This window comes from Gorilla gorilla, chromosome 2 (genome assembly GCF_029281585.2).
Source record: "Gorilla gorilla gorilla isolate KB3781 chromosome 2, NHGRI_mGorGor1-v2.1_pri, whole genome shotgun sequence".
NCBI classification, from domain to species: domain Eukaryota; kingdom Metazoa; phylum Chordata; class Mammalia; order Primates; family Hominidae; genus Gorilla; species Gorilla gorilla.
The window spans coordinates 108,937,534-108,960,257 of NC_086017.1; the positions used below are offsets into that span (position 1 = coordinate 108,937,534).

Here is a 22,724-nt window from a genome sequence, read left to right on the forward strand (position 1 = left end):
CGCCTCCAGAAGAGGACATTTAGTCTTTAGGTATTATTTGCTCTCCTTGAACTCTGGAAAGTGAAATTGCCAGATATAAAATTAGCAGTACTTAAAAACCATGATATAAAAATATATTTTATGTTACATGATAAAGGACTATGAGGGGAAAGAAAACAAAGATAATTTCTATGTATGTAGAAGTGTATACAAACATATATTAATAACAAAAAAAGGAGGAAATGCTCCTGACAATTATGGTCTTCATTTATTATTATTCTTGACAAAACTGGGTCAGTATTAGCCTTACCTGGATTAGGTTGTTGAAGTTTCTTAATGACCTTAATCACAAGAACTGATAATACTGAGAGATCCCTTAAGGGAGCTTCTGTATTATAGGCATACTCTTCTTTACCTCTGCTGTGGAGTAGTAGCCCAATTTCTCCTTGGTTGTCAGTATCAATCACTCCAATCAGCATAGTCATTTGTTTATTTGCCTGTTGATTCAGAGGAATAAAGAGACCAAAGTGGCCTGGTGGCAGTCTTAACTTCCAGCTCAATGGAATCACCATTGTATCTCGTAGTATAAATATTCTCTTTTTTGGAGCTAAGATTTTTAGGAGAGAAGAGGATAAGAGTGCAGTAACAAGAAGCAAAATTTTCTAGTGGGTCACTAGAGGTGGTGAATGGTCTCACTCCCATTTCCACCATTTCCATTTCTGGACCCGTGAATCCAGCTCACAAGAGAAGTAGCAACATATATTGAATGTGAATCCAGATAATATATGGCATTCTGCAGAACCTTGCTCAGCCCTGCAAATTTTTACCACTTAATTGGTGCTGTAAATGAGTCCTCAAAAAGTCATTTCACTATTCTATTCTACTGGCTGTTTCAGGATGGTGGGGAACATAGTAACATCGTAAGACCAGTGAATTCCATGAACTTGGTCCCATTGCTCCAATTCATTTGCTGTGAAGTGAGTTCCTTAATCATGAGGTATGTTGTGTGGAGTACCATGACAGTCAAGAAGAAATTCGGTAGGTCCATGGATGGTAGCTTCAACAGAAGCATTGTGCATAGAGAAGACATTTCTGTATCCAGATTGAGTATCTATTCTATTTAGGAACAAAACACTGCTTCTTTCATGATAGAAACAGTCCAATGTAATCAACTTAACATCTAGTTTAATGATTACGGATTGAGGACTCAGTGTTGGCTTCTTTTTCTGGTTGATTGAGCACCTCACAGTGGCCCTAGACAGGTTGGCTTTGGTAATTGGAAATCCATGTAGCTAAGCCCAGACAAACCTCCATCCCTATCACTATAGCCACTTGAGGCTAACTGGTATCATAGAATGGGTCATTCTATCCTCTTGATTATTAAAATTCTCCTAAGGATTTTAATAATCAAGAGGATACACTGGTGAACATCCACATGAGCTACAAACACTGTCTTTAGTCCATTTGTGCTGCTATAGCAGAATACCACAAAGACAGTAATTTACAGGAAACAAAAATGTACTTTTTCAGAGTTCTGGAGGGTAGGAGGTCAAAGACCAAGATGTCAAGATGTCATCACACTGGATTTTCTGGTGAGGTCTGCGATCTGCTTCCAAAATAGATCCTTCTTGCTGCATCCTCTGGAGGTGGAAAAACACTGCATCCTTACGTGGTCGAAGGTGGAAGGGCGAGCAAACTGAAGACTCTTTTATAAGGTCCTTAATACCATTGAAAATGGAAGGATCCCTGATGACCTAATTGCCTCTTAAATTTACAACATTTAGGAGGTAATTTAAAAGGTACCATCACATCGGTTGTTAAGTTTCAATACCTTAATTTTGGAGGTAAAACAAACAATAGCATACTGCTCACGGCCTCCCAAAATTCATGTCCTTTTCATATGCAGAATACATTAAATTCTATCTCAATAGCCCAAAAAGTTTTAGCTCATTTTAGCATTAACTCAAAAGTCTAAAGTCTCATCAAGATATCAACTAAATCAGGTATGAGTAAGAACTAAAGGTATGTTTCATTCTGAGGTAAATTACTTTCTAGCTATAAACTTGTGAAATCAAACAAGTTACATGCTTTCAAAATACATGATGGGCCAAGCACAGAACAAATATTTAAATTCCAAAAGAGAGAAAAGAAGGAATAACAGGTCTCAAGTAAGTCTAAAATCCAACAGTGCAAACAACATTAAATCTTAAGGCTTCAGTATACCCTTGATGTCATGTCCCACTTTCCAAATACATCATGTTAGGGGTTGCATCAGTAAGGCTCCTGGTTCCTTGCTTCTCTGTCTTTGTTGAGTACATCCTACACCGCAGCTCCTATGGAGTCCAGTGCCTGTAGTTCTCCCAGGATGCCACTGTAGCTAGTAGCTATACAGGTCTGAGGTCTTCTGGCAACTCTGTTTCCACAGATCTACTGAAAATTGCCCCACTTGGGGGTCTCTGTGGTGGCTCTGACCCTGTGACAGGTCTCTGCTTGGGTGTTGAGATTATCTGAGGCATCCTCGAAAACCTAGGTGGAGAAATCCATGTGTCCATTCTGCAGGCTTGTGAATTAGCATCACATGGATGTCACCAAGGCTTACCAATTCTGCACTCTGGGGCAGTAGCTTGAGCTGCAGATGGGCCCAACCTGAGACACAACTCAGCTGGCAAAGGAGTTCTGTGTCATAATGCAGAGAGCACAGACTTGAGGTGGCCCTGGGCAGTGAGTCCCAAGTTCCCCTCAAGGTCCTGGCACTCTGGGACTGTAATACACATGGCAGGCTTGAAGATCTCTGAAATACCTTTGGAGTCATTTTCTCATTGTCTTGATGAATAGCACTTGGTTTTCTTCTTTTTATATTAATATCGTGATCAAATGGTTACTTAGCCACACCATTGACTTTCTTTTTGAAACGTACTTTATTATTCTTTACATGGCCAGGCTGAAAATTTTCCAAATCTTTACATTCTCCTTCATTTTTGATTACAAACCTCATCTTTCAATAGCTCCTCTCTCCTTACATTTTACTATAAGCCATTAAGAGAAGCCATGCAGCAACCCTCAACATTTTGCTGCTTATATTTTTATAAGCAAATATTTTTATAATATTTTTCTGCCAAATATTATAATTCATTGCACTTAAGATTTGCCTTCCACAAAGTCCTAAGACACAGACACAATTCAGCCAAGTACTTTACCACTTTATATCAAAGAGAGTGTTTCCTCTAATTTCCAATAACATAGTCCTCATTTCCTTCTAAGACATCATCAGAATATTTTTTATCATCTGTATTTCTACCTACATTCTGTTCATGACCACTCTAGTAATCTCTAAGAAGAACGAGGCTTTCCCTAACGCTCTTCTCTTCTGAATCCTAACCAGACTTGTCCTTAATGCTTCATTCCTGAAAAATACAGGCTTCAAAACTGCTATAGCCTCCACTCATTACCTCTTTCCAAGACACTTCCACACTTTAGGTATTTGTTATAGGGACACTCCACTTCTTGGTACCTATTTCTGTCTTGACCTATTTGTGCTGCTATAACAGAATGCCAGAGACTAAATATTTATAAATGATGAAAATTTATTTTATTATAGCTCTAGGAGCTGATATTTTCAAGATCCAGATGCTGACAGGTTTGGATGCCTCGTAGGGGTCCCGTCCCTGCTTCTAAGATGGTGCCTTGATGTCTCGTAGGGGTCCCGTCCCTACTTCTAAGATGGTGCCTTGAAAGCTCTTCTGGAGGAGAGGAACACTGGGTTCTCATGTGGTGAAAGACAGAAGAGCAAGGAAACTGAAGGTTGTGTGAAACCTTTTTTATAAGGGCTTTAATTAAGTCCATCAACAAGGAAAGAAGCCCTTATGACCTAAGCACCTACTAAAAGCCCCACCTCTTAATACTGTCACATGGGCCATTGTTTCAACACCTGAATTTTGGAGGGGAAACATTCAAACCATAGCAGATATCTACATAATTTATACCCAGTTAGAGACATCTCTCCAAGCACCTTCTCTCAAATATCCTTTTCACCAGTATTCTAATTATGCTGCTTCCAAGTCCCTGATCATCCAGCCTAACCATTAGTCATAGCCTATAAATTGATACATAATCACACATTTATTTATTTCTCCTTTTAAGCAAATTGGACAACCAAGTACATCAGTTAGAATTTTTCTAACTGGGAGGATTTCCCTTCACCACAGTCCTTCCAAAATGTCCCAGAAAGGAGCAGTAGTGCTGCAGCCACCTGCCTGTATATGGTGCACAACCATTTGTATCCAGGTCTGAGTCTTCTCTTCCACTGTCAATCGATTATAAGAAACTCCCTATGAAGCTATTGCTGAAGGCTTGCAGAGATAAGGCAGTGTAGCAGAAGTAGGGACCATGAGCATTTGGGCCACTTCTTCATATAATTTACCTTTGCGTTAGTCTGTTAGTCTGTTCTTGCATTACTATAAAGAAATATCAGAGACTGGGTAATTTATAATGAAAAGAGGTTTAATGGACTCACAGTTTCACAGTCTGTACAGGAAGCATGGTTGAGGGGGCCTCAGGAAACTTACAATCATGGGGGAAGCTGAAGGGGAAGCATGTATGTTGTACATGTCCAGAGAAGGAGGAAGAGAGAGAAGGGAGGAGGTGTTACACACTTTTAAACAACCAGATCTTGTGAGAACTCACTATCATGAGAACCGAAAGGGGGAAGTCCACCCCTATGATCTAATCACCACTCACCTGGACCCTCTCCAACATTGGGGATTGGAATTCAACGTGAAATTTGGGTAGAGCAGCAAATCCAAACCATATCACCATCGTAATCCAAGTGCAGGCAATTTTATTTCTTTAATAAATACTTTTGCTGTCAAGAAAGGTACATGTCACTATTTAAATATGAAATATAAATATTACAAGTAGGTAAATTAGGTTTTGTTTTTTGAATGGATGCTCCTTAACATGTTATTCTGTTAATGCTGTAAAGAAAATTCTGAACATGCTATCACCATTTTCAAAATCGTTCAATAATAGTTCATTGGTTTTCCTGTAAGTTGGGGTAAAGAACATATCTTTGAACTACCCGACAAGGTCCCACCCATGCTGGCCTCCCTGAACACACTTGGTCCTTCCTGATTCTCTCTTTGCATACCAGCCACATTTATTATTTGTTGTTTCTTCAATGATCAAGGCTTTCTGATAATCTAGGTCTTCCCACCATGAAGACCTGTTGGATGGCAAATGTCCACAGGCATTGCTTTGTTAAAAATAAAGGCTCTTGAGAGACCCACCCCAGAACTACTGAAACAGAATCTGCGTTTTGACAACATCACTAGAAAAATCATAGGCATTATAGTTTGAGAAGCACAGACCTAGGACACCTCCCACTGCAAGCCACTCCCTGGCTTTGTTTTACATTTGATCTTTGTCTTCTTCCTAGTAAAATTTCCCATTGGATTTTAGCTTATAATGGGAGATCTACATATATGTCTAAAATTTGCATGTCTGAAATTTGCATAGGAAGGACAATTGTATCTGAGGTTGCTCCCAAAGAGGATCTAGAACTTTGGCTTTATTAAAATTATGTTTTGGTTACTTCAAATAAGACTATACTAATTAAAGCACTAACAGTAAATTTTACATATAAACTAAAGCTTGAACAAATATGCCAGAAGTGTCATCCATGGTGGTAAATAGTAACATAAAGTGTTATTTCAATTGTTAAAACTAGAAGTGTCTACCATGAAATGATGTTTGTGATTCCAGAAGTCTGTAATGCCCTTGGGGACAACCTGAACTTACACTTGTGCAAATGCACAATGCCCATTAGAACAGCTTCAATTTGTCCTACAGGGAGTCCTCCGACACTGTTATGAGAATTTCAGTTTTTCATTCCTTCCTCTTCTGGCAAAAGACCCTAGTGGCACAACTGGGTCATTTATGTGCTCAAAGCGTATTTAATAAACAACATTTTTCTATGCTTGGAAAAAGAAACCTTCAAAAAGAATGAATATGCAATGAATGGCTACCTGTGTTATTGACATTGCTGTGCTACTATATGTATTTTTGTTTAGAAAGCACAACACGTTTAAAGGATATCCACAATTTCCTTCAATATATGGGTAAGGAAGAAATAACTTCTCTAATTTTTATTATAATTTATAGAAATGTTGATAATGCCATTTAATTCATTAAAATTTTAGATTGGGTAACAAATTGTCATAATAGAAAGTCAGAAACTGGATGACTCTGACTGGACTATTTTTATATTTTAGTTTTATGACTCTAATATGGATAAAGAGTTATAAGACTGAATTGTTCCTTTAATATTTTGCTATTTTGTTAATCTTATTATGATGAGTTTATATAAATTAGGGCATTAAACAACTAAAACTTGGTTTAAAGATTCAGATAATAATGATTCTTAGAATTATTTCTTGGAATTATTCTGATATAAATACCCATTCCTTTGAATCAACCACATTCTCCAATTAAAACTTTTAAGGTGAGTCACTTACATATTAACTCCTGTATCCCTACACTCATGTTTGACAATAATTTGAGAGCTCACACTGTAAATTTTGTTGATGTGAATAAAGGTTGCATTAAGTTGAGTCTTGGTATTTTGGCTTTGGCTGCCTTGAAACCAATATCTTTTGTCCCTCTCTCCATATTCCAAATGTAGGATCAGTGTATTTAATTGGCCATCCTAGATCATGTCCTTTCACTTTAGATGTAAGAAAAATGGGAAAATGAGTTTCTAGTTCTTTTGGCAGTATGTTACCTCTGAAAGCCACTATGACTTCGATGGCAAAAAAGGAGATCACACCTTGGTCATTTACAGGACATATGTCCACCTTGTTACCTCCTTAATATAACTTGCTCAAGTTTATTTTCTTGCCATTCTTTTTGGTTCTGTTTTACACTCCAAGGATGCATCATCTTTAACTATGCCTTTGACTGCCTTTGACTACCACAATGAATCCAAGTAATCATTTCTATTGAGCTCTAATAGGCTTATATTACTGATTGGAACACATCTAGTTGTCCAGATGATGCTCACTCCAAAAACTTGTCAGCACACTGAGTTGTCAATGTTTAACATCCATCTTCCCAGTCACCAAGGGACTCCTCTCTCCTTCACTGACCACTTACTTCCTACAAAATATGTCACAGAATACTAGAGACTCTACATTCTGAATTCTTTAGAATCTATTTCTTTGTCTTACTGTCTCTTTCAATGTCATATCACACCAAGACCATACATTTAACATGCATTTGAATCCCCCAGAGGGTATTTTCAAAATGCAGATCCCCAGACCTAATTCCTTAAATAACTTCTACATTAAAACCTCATAACATATTTTTCATAAAAACTCACTCAGATAATTTTTATGTGTAATGTGATTTGGGATTGCCTGGGCCTTACTAACAAGTTTCTAATTAATATCCCTGAGTGCAGTTTCTTCTCCTTGCAGCATATTTTCTACACTATCAAAAACTAAATTAAAAAAATATTAGGATGTAATTTCCCATCTTAAAATTTTTGGCACATGCTTATTGTATGAAGAATAAAGTTTAAGATTCTTCACATGGCATTTATTTTATTTATTTTTAATTCAGATCCTCCAAAAATCTTTCCTGTTGACATTGTATCATATGCCAGTCAAACAATTTTTCTACTGCACTCAATAGTGTCCATAATTGTTGTGCATACAGAGAATGCCTCTTGTTTTACCTAAATCTGCTAATTACTGCACAGTTTCAAACCAAAATGTATCATTTTTTCATGTCTTTATTGCAACAAATAGAGATTCATCAGCTATAGGACTGATCAAAAAATTGAGAGGGTTCTGATCATTTTAGGTTTTCCTTCAGCACCTCTTCCCCAATTTCAACTCATAATGCCATTGCAAATGTTCCCTTTCATTTGTTGCATTTTATTTTAGAGGGCATGCTGTGAGGACATGAAAGAGGAAAATGCAACATTGCTGACAGAGTTTGTTCTCACAGGATTTTTATATCAACCACAGTGGAAAATACCCCTGTTCGTAGCATTCTTGGTAATATATCTCATCACCATCATGGGGAATCTTGGTCTGATTGCTGTCATCTGGAAAGACCCTCACCTTCATATCCCAATGTACCTACTCCTCGGGAATTTAGCTTTTGTGGATGCTTGGATATCATCCACAGTGACCCCAAAGATGCTGAATAACTTCTTAGTTAAGAGTAAGATGATATCTCTCTCTGAATGCAAGATACAGTTTTTTTCGTTTGCAATCGGTGTAACCACAGAATGTTTTCTCTTGGCAACAATGGCATATGATCGCTATGTAGCCATATGCAAACCTTTACTTTATCCAGTCATTATGACCAATGGACTGTGTATCCGGCTATTAATTTTGTCATATGTAGGTGGTCTTCTTCATGCTTTAATCCATGAAGGATTTTTATTCAGACTAACCTTCTGTAACTCCAACATAGTACATCACATTTACTGTGACATTATCCCATTGTCTAAGATTTCTTGTACTGATTCTTCTATTAATTTTCTAATGGTTTTTATTTTCTCAGGTTCAATTCAGGTATTCAGCATTGTGACTATTCTTGTATCTTATACATTTGTTCTCTTCACAATCTTAAAAAAGAAATCTGATAAAGGTGTAAGGAAAGCCTTTTCCACCTGTGGAGGCCATCTCTTCTCTGTCTCTTTATACTATGGACCCCTTCTCTTCATTTATGTGGGCCCTGCATCTCCGCAAGCAGATGATCAAGATATGGTGGAGCCTCTATTCTACACTGTCATCATTCCTTTGTTAAATCCTATCATCTACAGTCTGAGAAATAAGCAAGTCACAGTTTCATTCACAAAAATGTTAAAAAAACATGTTAAGTTTTCATACTAATATCCTTTCTCTAATTACAAAAATAGTCACAAAATTATGCAAGTTAGAGGTACCTATGTTGTTTCCAGTGTTCAAACATTTTTGCAAGTATAACTGTTCTAGCACTTTAGTGAGCTAATGTTTTAGTACCTAATAAACTAATTGCAATATGTCTATATGTTATTCAAAAGCATTCAAGAAATTTTCATACTGTTCATAATAGAATAATGACTGTAGAAATCAAATAAAAATATTTAACAGTTGTATATGTTATTCAATGTGCATTTATAAATGCATTAATTGCTAAAATAGCCTAGTTTATCATATAAGGACTTGAGTATGATGGTTTTGATACTAATACTACTGAATTACCTGCGATGTCCATCATATTTAACCCATAACCGAGGCAGATTTGTTTTTGACTGAACAGAGGTAAGTCCCAATGATTCTGCTAACCATCAAGGTCTTCCACTTCATTATATTAGGAAAGGGTGAGTTCTATTTCTTGAAGGAAGTCAACTCGCAGGTCAAACAGGAATGGAAATGCAATGAGAAAAATAAAAATAGAAGGAATGAACAGTGAAGGCACTGCCATAGTGTAAGAGCATGCTCTTAACTCTATGTGCTCATATGAGTAAGAAGAGGTAAGCTGCCTCTAACTTTCTAGGATGGCTTCTAAGGCCCTTCCCAGCTATGATTATATGATTTTAGACAACCTGGAAGCCTTCCCTAATTCAGGAAATTAAAAGATTAAATAGAATAACTGCATTTGGAGTAGACATAGAGAAGAAATAAGTATCATAAAAGAAAGAAAGTGGTCTTAATGTTTTTATGATGAAGCTACCAAGATTTGTAAAAATCAATAATATTGCAAGGTTGTTGGATTGTGTTGTTATCAACAAGAAGTTTTAAATGCCTGTCATGGAAGTTCAAATAATGTTAACATGATACGACATCATGGTGCCCAGCAAGAGGAAGCAAAAACAAAAAAATGAGGTAAGATTTTGGAGATTTTCTGCCTCGGAAAGTCATTGATTGTTAACCTTCTTAACACTTCTCGTACTTCAAGTATGTTAATCATCTTTCTACCAGTCCACCCTCTCCTTCATTTTTCAGTACTGAAATTCCTTTCACATTCTCACTGATACTATTGAGGTCCCTAGCATAAAAACTACTCACATGTAGTTTTGCAAACCTCTAGTTACTTATTTCCTCCATCCTTCTAACAGTCACTCACTTCCCCAAAATGGCTGTCAGATTGTTTTTTGAAATGGAACTCTAACTAATTATATCCCTCTTCAATTCCTTTAGTTAGATTGTCATTGCTACCAGATTATATGCATGTATGTTTTAGGTATCTTATATCTATATGTATACATATGCATATGTTTAGTTTTTCATATGTATGCATAGTGATACAAGATATATACTGGTACTTATATAGTTGAAATACAAATGTAGCAGCATTAGAATTTAGAGTTTATCTGAGGAGACTTGATTTATTTTGCAACACCAGATCGCATGTGGTATGGGGATTTCCTGAAGGTGCAAGAGAGGAGATAAAGGTTTTTACAGGGCAAATGTGAAAGTATGGCAAAAGTAAAGATTGTATTGGTTAAAGTGGAGCAGTAGTGTTATTTTGATCATTCCAGTGGAAAATTCCTAGTTAGAAATTAGCTGGGGTTTTTGGTTGGTTAAAGTTAACTTTTGTTTTACCATTTACAATGAGTTGGATTCCTGTTTGCTTTAGGTACAAACCCACGTTGCTGGACCCACGTCAGCCTGATATACTTTTATTTAATTATTTTAACTCATTATGGTCAGCCTCTCATTATGGGATATTGACTAAAACTCAGACATACTTGCACTCTCTGTGACCAGCACAGCTGGTTTGTCTTTGTCTCAGCATGGAACTCATAAGTTACAATGTCTGGTCTCTTACAGAAGTGTTTCTTTTATGGACACTTTGTTTTTGTTATTCTAATCATAGTGAGAAAATCTGGCACAGTGTAGTGGCTACAAACGTGTATTTAAAACTCTTGAGAGAATACAACACACCAAGAAGATGACAATGACTATCACAAACATAGTACTAAGGGACTGGGGTATGCTCCATAGCCAAAGTATGCATGAACAAAACCAACTGAAATAAACCAAATGAAAATAATAAAAGGTTAATGGTTAAAACTACCTATAAGCTTAGCATGTGAGCCAGAGGGCAGTTAGTTGAGATGACTTTTAGATTTAAGCTCAAAGCATCTTTAGATGATGAAATAAAATGGCAGTTGCAGTCTGATAATTTTTCTGTTTTTTAGTCTGAATGTCTCTTGTCATGTCATTGAATGTTTGGTGAACTTCCTGAGTGGGACACTAAGCATCATGCATGAAGAGTATCCTCTGACATTTATATCAAGTTGTCCAGCCCTAGCTTGTAGCGCTTCAGGAATAGGACAGTTTCTAAGTAGGTAACAAAACATAAAAGACAATGGACAGAACTGGAATTTAATTATCGGTGCGCTATATTTTTCTACTGAAACATGATTTTTCCCTCCATAATCAGGCCCATTTCTTTCAAATGTAATTATAGTAAGACTAATTTATTTACCAAATAGATCTACCCTCATTAAGCTTCAACTGAGTATTTACATAAGTGCAAGTTGGAATAGGAATTGATCATCTCTTTTTAAGAAGGCCTCATTATGACCTTTACTAAATAATCTCAGATTAGACTTTAAAGGTTCTTCAAGCTATAAAGTCATACCAACAACATACCATTAGTTTCACCTGCAACACTGATACATTTAGGTAAACTCCCCTGTACTCAAAAAGGTCCTAAAAGTATATTTCAGTTCCTGGGCCTTCCAGAGAGTAAGGTCTTTCTTCCTCTTTACCAATATGGCTAGAAAGCTTGTGAGCAGCTATCAGGCCAGATTTTCTAAAGGAACTGGCTGTAGTTATTTTTTTGATAAACACCTGCAAATCTCGTATTAAAATTTGATTCCAAATTCTGGAGGTGTCGAAGATGGGAGGTGTTTGGGTCATGGGGGTCGATCTCTCATGAATGCCTTGGTGCCATCATCATAGTAATAAGCATGTTCTTACTGTCTTAGTTCCCATGAGGGCTGGTTGATAAAAGAGCCCAGCACTCCACTCTCTCTCTTTCCTTTCCTCTCTCACCACGTGATCACCACACATGCCAGCTCCACTTCACCTGCTGTCATGAGTGAAGTAGGCTGAAGCTGTCATCAGAAGTGGACATTTAAGCCTTAGTTTCTGTATAGCCTGCAGAATTGTTCTCCAAACAAACACATTTTACTTATAAATTACCCAGCCTCAAGAATTTCTTCATTGCAACACTAAATGGAATGAGGCAGGGCTTAATTGGATGCATAAAGTCAATTCTTAGTTTCTTAAAATTCTCCAGTCATATCTAATTTTATGCACATTCTCCAATGTGACATTCCAGTCACAGTAGTGGTAATATAACCATAATTATGTTATATTGTAATAACAGATTCTGATTAAAATTTTGCAAATACCTATATTGCAATCAAAATAAAAATGCTCAGTGATGATTTCTGAATTCTGGAGAGGTCAGCTAAGGAGAAGAAGGTAAACGTATTAATTCTGTTTACAAAAGGTATACTTGACCAGATTGTTTGCAAAGTTTCTTTAATTCTGGTCTCGTGTTGTGTTTCTAACGTTATCAGAAATCTTTACTTGTCAGAGCCTTTCCCGTAAATCTGTTGAGATTAGACAGATACTTTGCATACAGGGATGTTTCCTTTATGTTATTTAGTAGTATTAATTACCACACATTAACTAGAATTCTAAACTCTTAGTAACTTTCTTTTCTGGGATAGAAGCGATTGACAAATATGCATCACACCGGCATTTTACAGATTGGCAAATCTACGAATATACAATTTCATAATTCCTAGAAGCATGTGCTTTCCCATTATATAATTTTTCAATGTGCCACAGGACATGTTGAACACAAATATGAACACAAAAGTGAACCCAAATATCTTTATTTCTTCTGTAATAAGAAGTCCAAAATAGAGAAGCATATGTTCAGCAATTAGTCTTTAAAAAAAATGTTGTTTGGAAATAATCCAGATATTCAATGACTATTGATAATTTAATCAACTGTGTGAAACTCTAAGGGTTTAATTTACCACAGAGAAGTGGGAAGGTATTTTTAAGTAGACTTCTTATTAAACATAATTATGGTTTAAAAGTTCATTTATAAACGTATATTGTACTTACATCTGTTTAATTCACTTATTCTGAATTGTTTGGTTTACTCATGAAAATTTCATAAGAAGTTAGACACAGCCAGTCATCGTTTCAAATTACTTTCTTGTTAGCTACATTTACAGCACGTTTATGTCAGTGTAGCAGGACGAGCCGCGGACAAAACCCCTCAGACACCGAGAAAGTGAAGGGAGTGGCTTTAATCAGATGGGAGCGTCGATAGGCTAGCGTCTTAAAATCCGAGCTCGTCAGGTGCTCAACTTCTGTCCCTTTTAAGGGCTCACAACTCTAAGTGGGTCCGCGTGAGAGGGTCGTGATCGATTGAGCAAGCCAGGGGGTACGTGACAGGGGCTGCGAGCACCGGTGGTCAGAGTGAAACAGAATAGAACGGGAGGTTTCACAGTGTCCTGCCATACGATGTCTGGAATCTATAGATAACAACAGTTGCTAGGTGAGGGGTCGAATTTTAACAACCAGGCTTAGGTCAGGCAGGCCCAGGCCTGGTTTCGGGTCTGGTTCCTTGGTTTCGAGTCTGGTTCCTAGACGCCGGGCTACCTGCCTTTAGTTTCACTTCTTTCCTTTTCTGAGTATAAAACAATATAAAACAATTTGAGAGGGTCTCTCTCTTCCCTCATCAGTCAGTCGATCATAAAAGCAAAAATCTAAAAGTCAAATATGTGTTTTTTTTGTTTTATTGCCGTGCCTTGATATATATGAAGTAAATGCCATTATATTTTCACATAGGTGTTTAAGTTGAATTGTTAGTTTTCTGACTTTAAACATCAGGCAGAGATAATATAAACTTACTTGACTTGTAAACTCAGATAATATAAAAGTTGTGTGTTTGTATTATATTTAATTCTGAAAACTCTAAAGAGATGTCTATTTTAATTAAACCAACAAACTTGAAATAGCTTTGACTTAACAGAGAATATCATAGATAATGTGAATCTGAAAAATATATTGGTGAATTTCTATCTTTCTGAGTTTAAGGAATCCTTAATTTATATGAGCACATATTCTTCAATAAGCCAAATAAATAGAGCTCTATTAAAATTAGTTTTGCAATACCATCCAAAGGTAGCAAAATGTCACACATACAAACATATATAGACATACATAAACATACAGAAAGAAGCAAATATTATAGTGTTCATTCTAAAATTGTAGCCATATGTCAGGTACAATAAGAACAAACTCAAGGCTGGGCACGGTGGCTCTTGCCTGTAATCCCAGAACTTTGGGAGGCCGAGGTGGGTGGATCATCTGAGGTTGGGAGTTTGAGACCAGCCTGGCCAACATGGTGAAACTCTGTCTCTACTAAAAATAGAAAAATTAGACAGGCGTGGTGGTGTACCCGTGTAGTCCCAGCTGCTTGGGAAACTGAGGCAGGAGAATCGCTTGAACACAGTAGGTGGAGGTTGCAGTGAGCTGAGATCACTCCACTGCACTCCAGCCTGGCTGACAGAAGGAAACTCCATTTAAAAAAAAAAAAACCAGAAATAAAAAAAACAAACTCAGTAATTTATAAGACTATCTAGACATGAACTGTGTTTCTCCTAGTTGGAACAAGTTAAGATGTCCTGTCCAGATGGTCAAAGCGTTTTATTAATATTTTTGGAAAGTGTTTTTACTATTTTTCTTTTGCTCCATTTACAAATGCCTCTTTTTTGTTCAGAAGTGATGTGTCCTTGCAATTTGCTTGTAAAAGATAAAGCTCTCATGCCTTACAGTAAACATGTAAGAATATTTACATGTTAAGTCACAGTGCTTAGATTTCAGACTTAAATACCATCATTTTCCAAAACAAATAAACAAAAAAAGAGTGTTGATAGAGACCCAATTAAGACAAGACAGCCAAGACAACCACCATAAACAAAGGTAAGGTTTGTGATGTAGATTAACTTAATGCCTTCACCTTCTCCATTATTTAGAGGTTTAGTCCTACTACTCTTCTTGGACCAGATATGTAGAACTCTTACAAATGGAGATTCCTTTAAATTTCTCTTCTAAAGAGAATCTCAAAAATAACCAAGCCAAAATAGTCTTTATGCCAATAGGTAAAATATTTTGGTAATTATTTGGCCCCGTCATTCACATATCATTCCAGTTTTTGTTTTGTAACTACATTAAAGATTTCAGGGTGGATCTTATCAATGAATAGGACAAGGATTTTCTATGCCTGAACTCAACATAGATTGACCACAATGTTTTACAAATAGTACCTCTAATCTTGCCTTATATTCAGAGACTGGTTTATCCTTTTTTCTTTGTTTGCGTGATAGACAAGTGAGTTTTTGAAGAAATACTTTGGGGATGGATTCTAAGAGATTATTTCTTATTTCCTCAGCACTTTTGGTCTTTCCCTGGAAGACTGAGGGATTGGATCTTTGCTGTCTATCTTAGGTATGCAACATTTAGCTTCAGCTACAGGCTTCACTAGGTCCCAGGATCATGTGAATAAACTGGTACAGGGAGTCCTAAATCATATGATCCAAGAAGAATTAGAAATTCCACAGAAAATGTCTGGGGCATATGTTTGGGCTGGATATTTTTCGCTATTGCTCTGAGCTCAGATTTTGATCAAGGTATAAAAGTGGTTAAAGAAGGCAGGCCTTGTTCATCTGATGAACTGACTTTATAAGAAAACTGACCAGTTTTCTTTTACTCTTTCAGGTGAAAACATAATTGAGCAGAAGACTTAGTAGACTCAGAGTTATGAGGTAGAGGATAATATAGAGAACATTATGAAATAAAAATGAGAAAACATTTCATAACATTATGAAAATGAGAAAAATCTCACATAGGAATATTTTGTCACTGAATCTGAAATAGGGAAATTAGACAGTACTTCTAAACTCCAAGCAGACTTTCCTCATTCCTGGGTGTAGGCCAAACTGCATGTGGGAAAAATTTACTTTATAGTGTTTGACTTTGAAACAAAGATGGTAAGAGCCCCTCGTCAAGGCAAACCTCCTCCTTTCTTGGGGTCCAGACCACAAGATTAAATATTATGGCTCCAGAGTCATGCAGCCAGAGGCCATAAGATTCCTAACCAACCTAATTACTTCTGTAGATAACATTATTATTGTAAAACCAAAGATTTTTAGACCCTGTATTCTGATGAAACACCTGGCACCATCCAGACTGTAATCTTGCTTCTCTGGTCTTATAGCTCTTTTCCAGAAACTGGTTTACTACAAGAGGACAGCTTCAACTTCATATGCATTTATCCCCAAACCAACAAATCAGCATTCCCCATTTCGTAGCCTCCTGCCTAAAAAACTATCTTTAAAAACCCTTAGACTCTGTCTGGGCACAGTGGCTCGTGCCTTTAATCCCAGAAAATTGGGAGGCTGAGGTGGACAGATCAATTGAAGCCAGGAGTTCGAGACCAGCCTGTCCAACATGCTAAAACCCTGTTTCTTCTAAAAAAAATACAAAAATTAGCCAGGCATGATAATGCATGCCTGTAATCCTAGCTATTTGGGGGGTTGAGCCATGAGAATCACTTGAACCCAGGAGGGAGAGGTTGCAGTGAGCAGATATCTGGTCAGTGCACTCCAACCTGGGTGACAGAGTGTGACTCTATCTCAAAAAAAAAAAAAAGAAAAACAAAAGAAAAAAAAGAAAGAAAGAAGAAAAAAGAAAGAAAGGAAGGATGGAAAGAAGGAAGGAAGGAAGAGAGAGAGAAAGAAAGGAAGAAAGAAAGAAAAAATCAAAAAAACCCAACACTCTAGCCTCTGAATATTTGGAGAGTTTGACTTGAGTTATAATTAATCTGTATTTTGCCATTTAGCCAGCTTTGTGTGTATTAAACTTTTTCTCTATTGCAATTCCCCTGTCTTGATAATTGGCTCTATCTGAGTAGCAGGCAAGAAGAACTACTTGGTGGTAACATAGAGAGAAGGAACAGTTGGAGTTAAGTTAGTCAATGACTTACACCTAGACTGTATGGGAAAAATACACACACACACACACGCACACACACACACACATATTCTAATTGGATATAAAGATAGAATGACATTTTGAAGGTATAGTCAGAGAACCACCTATGAAGGAATACCTTGCAAGACTGTTTTTGTTTTTTCTCCTCTTTTCCCCTGACCATTGCCTAATAAAATTTCTTCACAAATTTCAGCTCCCTGAAAGTTAGGTAAATATCTGGAGTTTGAGCTGCAGTTTGCATGAGGGGGACAATTTTACTTGTGATTGGCTTGTGAAGGAATCTAGATCATTGGCCTTACTAAAATCATGACTAGCTCAGATGAGACTATACTAATCAAAACATTAAGACCATCCAATTTTTAAAAATCAACTTTATTTTCAGTTCTAGGGTGCATGTACAAGATGTGCAGATTTGTTACAAAGGTAAACATGTGCCATGGTGGTTTGCTACACAGATGAACCCATCACCTAGGTATTAAGCCCAGCATCCATTAGCTATTCTTCCTGATGAAGAATGTCTAATTTTATAAAAACTTCAGTTTGTATAAAATGTCACTAGTGTCGCATGTTGTGGAAAATTGTGGCATAAAGTGTAATTTCAATTGTGAAAACTAGAACTAACTTCCAGTGATTTAATGTGTATGATTCTGAAGTCCGTATTACACTGTAGAATAATCTGTATTTCTCATACATATCTAAATCCACAATGCCCAGCTGAACATTTTCACTTCATCCAAGTGGAATTATTGTCACTTGTTCTTTATATTGTCTGCCTCAGGATTTATTCTTTTGCTTACTTGATTCTGCTAAAAATCAAACAATCAAACAAAAAACTGGTGGAAAATAAAGTGCTCTCAAAACCAGAAGCGAGATTTTTGGAAAAATTTAATCACTGCAACTAAAAGGGTAGAGTAACAGTTAAATATGGAATAAACTTTCAGACAGTGCCAATACATTCATGAACAGTATAAAATTTATAGGTAAAATTTCAAGTTAAAGTCTCTTTATCAAACATTAATTCCATAGAAAAATAAACTTGAATTTTTTAAAAAAAAGAAAATGAAAAGACTCTCAAAGCTCTCTCTAGCAGCAATGAACACCAGAGTTGATGCAGGCATTTAACCCAAACTTCGGAGCCTTTCCCTTTATTTTGGCTTAATGCATTTCTGATACTTTCTGTCTCCCTCTTTACTGACGTGTCTTTCTTGCATTTACCATCTATGACATGATTACTCTGTGCCTATTTTTCTTTCTCCTTGTTTTATTTCACCCACACAAATTTCCATTTCCACCTTTCCTATCCCTTTCTTCTCTTGACAACTTCCTCTCGCTTATCTATCTTTACCTATGAGAACTTTTCTTAAATACTCTAATGAAGTAAAACATTAGTTTATGAGCAGCAGACAAATGTGAATTTTTCTCCATGTGTGGCAGAACACTCTACCTCATCCCCCCATTGCTGTGCTGCTTCTTTCCGCTTCACTTCTTATTTGCTGACTTTTAATCTATTACTTGAGAATGCTCTCACTAAAGCCACTAAAAATGGCTTCCTTTCTACACACAGTGATTTCCCTGGACTCCTTGTCCTGTAGAGCATTTATTTCATCATTTTTCCCTGCGCTTTACTTGGTCACACTTGTCTTTCCTCTCTTTATGTCCACAAAACCCAGCTTTCTAGTTCCCTCTTGCTTCTTCCCTTGATCACTCTGTTCACTGCCTTTTTCTGTTATCTCCCTTGTCTCTCTTTTGAACATCCAGGGCTTTGGGTTGCAATGGAAAAATTTTATTGAATGGATATTGACTCCAATATAGAAATGGTAGAGAAGGTGGAGGAATCAACTGGAAAATAATGGCAGAAACAGAAGGAAGTAAAGCAGCTAGTCAGCAGCCAAAGTCCCCTCCCAACAGTAAATTCACGAGTGTGGCTGTTTCTGTGGCTAAAACACAGCTCATATTTTCAGTAGCATTGGTGTAGACATAGGATGCACATGCTGGAATCTTAATGTTTTTGCCTCAATTGACTTCGCACTAATTTTTTTTTGTCTATGTACATTTGTCTCCAACTCTCTATATCCAACTCTATTTTGGGTGGGTTTGATTGGGCAAATCTAGGTGAAATTCTTTGTTTGCCACCAAGACCCATGTGGTAGAAAGGGGTTCCAGGTGTTGGCCATATAAGGAATGACTTGCATTGCCTTCATAACCTTTTAGTATGTTTCTCAAAATGTTTTGTATTTCAACTTTTATTTTAGATATAAAGAGTACATGGGCAGCTTTGTTACTTTGTTACATGAGTGTATTGAATGCATGTAGTGAGCATAGTACCTAACAGGTAGTTTTATGACTGATTCCTTCTTTTCTCCCTCCTCAATCTATTAGTCCACAGAGTCTATTATACTCATGTTTATGTCCTGTGTTCTCAATGTTTAGCTTCCACTCATAAGTGAGAACATGTGGTATTTGGTTTTCTGTTCCTTCATTAGTTCATTTAAGATTATGGCCTCCAACTACACCTATGCTGCTGCAAAAGACATGATTTTTCTCCTTTTAAGGATGCATAGTATTCCGTGATCTATAGGTACCACGTTTTGTTTATCCAGTCAACCACTGATGATGACTTAGGTTCATTCCACGTCTTTGCTATTGTGAATAGCACAGCAATGAACATATGAGTACATGTGTCTTTATAAACAAAATAGCATAGTTCTGGTACAAAAACAGACACATAGAACAATGGAACAGAGTAGAACACTCAGAAATCTAGCCACAAACTTACAATCATCTGACCTTCAACAAATCTGACAAAAAGTGCAATGGGGCAAGAACTGTCTACTCAATAAATGGTGCTGGGATAACTGACTAGCCACATGAAGAAGAATGAAACTGGCTAGCCATATATAGAAGAATGAATGCCCCCCACAACCTGTATCAAGGGGAAACTGGATGGGGGCTATCCCTTGTGGGGCAGCTCCTCAGTTCTGTGCACCACCAAACTTAGCACAGTCAGGTGACTGAATCCAAATTCATTCAGAATGTCGTTGAGATGAGGCGCTGTGTGGTGGAAGGAGAATGGCATTTGGAGCCAGATGAGCTAGGTTTGAGTCTTATCTCTTGTCCCATACCTTTCAACATATAGAAAAATTAACCCAAGCTGGATTAAATATTTAATGTAAGAACTTATTCTGTAAATATCCTAGGAGAAACCCTAGGGATACCTTTCTCAACATCAGCATTGGAATAGAATTTTGGTTATGTCCTCAAAAGCAATTGCAACAAAAACAGAAATTGACAAGTGGTCCTTAATTAAACAAAGGAGCTTCTGCACAGCAAAATAAACTATTGTTAGAGTGTATAAGCAATCTACAGAATGGGAGAAAATATTTGAATACTATGCGTTCGATAAAGGTCTACTATCCAGAATATATAAGGGATCTAACAAATCAACAAACAAAAAACAAATAACCCGTTCACCAAAGAGCAAAGTGCATGAACAGACGCTTCTAAAAAGACCATACAAGTGATCATGAGACGTGAAAAAATGCTCATCATCACTAGTCATCAGGGAAAGGCAAATCTAAATTAAAATGAGATGTTATCTCACACCAGTCAGAATGACTATTATTAAAAAGTCAAAAAAACAACCGATGCTGGAGAGGCTACCGAGAAAAGGGAACACTTATACACTATTGGTGGTAATATAAATTACTTCAGCCACTGTGGAAAGTAGTCTGCAGATTTCTCAAAGAACCTGAAACAGAGCTCCAATTTGACCCAGCAATCCCATCAATGGATATATACCCAAAGGAAATTAGGTCATTATACCATCAATTTTTTTTCTTGCTATACTTCTCTTTTTTTTTTAGTGTACTCTCCAATAGATATGATATTCATAACTATATCCTCAGCTACTTAAATGACTTCCAAAATATTATTTCTATTACTCTTGTAGAATTATATTACTAAATCTAAACAGCTCACCTGGATGTTCAAAGCGTGCTCACACTACAAGCTCATCAATGCATCTGAGTTCTCAGTCTCTGTTTTGGATGACTATCTGCCTACTCACAGAGTGACCCTTTTTCCTTCAGTGACCACTACATTCTCATCAAATATGGGACTAAGTCCAAGTGACACTACATTCTGAATACCTTAGAATCTATCTCTTCATCCTTTTCATTGTTACCAACATTATATTACACAGGGATGAGGCCATTTAATTTTGTGTCATGTCAGTATTTATGTCGGCATATTATACTGCTTACATTTCTCTTCTGAAGAGTTTTCAGTGACTCCTGTGTATTCTATGTGGTATTTTCCTTACCTCTTTGTTTTTTTCTACAAACATTCTATGAAAAAAGGATAAGTGATTAAGGAATCTACCAAAAAATATGGCTTTAACTTTCCAACTGACTTACCATCCATGATTCAAGTGCAGGTTACTTTATTTCTTTAATGAACACTTTTACTGTCAAGAAAGTTACATGTCACTATTTAAATACGAAATATAAATATTACAAATCAAGTCTATCAGATTTTGTTTTCTGAAAGAATGCTCACTAATGTGTTCCCAAGTTAATGTTCTAAAGAAAATACTGGACATGTTGCCATCATTTTCAAAATCCCTCAATAATGCTTCAATAATTTTTCTGTAAATTGCAGTAAAGAACAAACCACTGACTACCCTCCGAGTTCCCTTGGGAGCCTCCCCATGCTGGCTCCCTGAACAAAACTGGCCCTTCCTTGCTTCTCTCTTTTCATACCTGCCACATTTACCATTATTGTTTCTCCAGTGATCAAGGGTCTTTGATAATCTATGTCCTCCCATGAGGAAGGCCTGTTGGATGGCAAATGTTCACAGGCATCACTTTGTTAGAAAAAAAGGCTCCTGAGAGACCCACACAAGAACTACTGAGAGATGATCTGCATTTTGACAGGATCTCTAGGAAAGTCATAAGCATTATCATTTGAGAAGCACAGAATTAGGACACCTCCCACTGCAGTCCCTGGCTTTGTTTTATATTGGCTCCTCCCTTGTCCTCTTCCTAGTAAAATTTCCCATCAGATTTTAGCTTAAAATGGAGGAACTTGGTATATGTCTAAAATTTAAGCTGAAATTTGAATGGGGAAGACAGCTATATTTGGTTTTGGCTCCTGAATTGCATCTAAAATTTTGGTCTTATTAAAATTATGCTTTGATTACATCAGACAAGGCTATACTAATCAAAGCCCTAAGAGTAAATTTCACATATATACTAAAGTTTGAAAAAATATGCCAGAAGTGTCACTTGTGGTGGTAAATAGTGGCATAAAGTGTTATTTCAAGTGTTCAAACTAGAAGTGTCTACAATGAAATGATGTTTATGATTCCAGAAGTCTGTAATGACCTTTGGGACAACCTGGATTCTCATATGTGTCTGAATTCACAATGCCCACTTGAATGGCTTCAATTTGTTCTACAGGGAGTCTGCTGGCAATCTCATGAGAACTTCAGTTTTTAGTGCTTCATCTTCTGGCAAAGGTACCCAGTTGCACAACTGGATCACTTATGTGCTCAAGCCAAATTTTTATAACCAATGGTTTTCTAAGATTCAGAAATGAAGCATCCAAAAAGAAAGAACATGCAGTGAATTGATACAAGTGCTATTAACATCACGG

At 36.8% G+C, this 22,724-nt stretch overlaps 1 protein-coding gene across 1 annotated transcript; it reads left to right on the forward strand.

The window, feature by feature from the left end:
* The first annotated feature begins 5,965 nt into the window (after nucleotides 1-5,965).
* On the forward strand, nucleotides 5,966-13,821 carry OR5H1 (olfactory receptor family 5 subfamily H member 1). The gene is made up of 2 exons (XM_055381738.2): nucleotides 5,966-6,095; nucleotides 7,923-13,821. The coding sequence occupies exon 2, from the start codon at nucleotides 7,941-7,943 to the stop codon at nucleotides 8,880-8,882; it is 942 nt and encodes a 313-aa protein (XP_055237713.1). The 5' UTR covers nucleotides 5,966-6,095; nucleotides 7,923-7,940; the 3' UTR covers nucleotides 8,883-13,821.
* The last annotated feature ends 8,903 nt before the right edge of the window (nucleotides 13,822-22,724 follow it).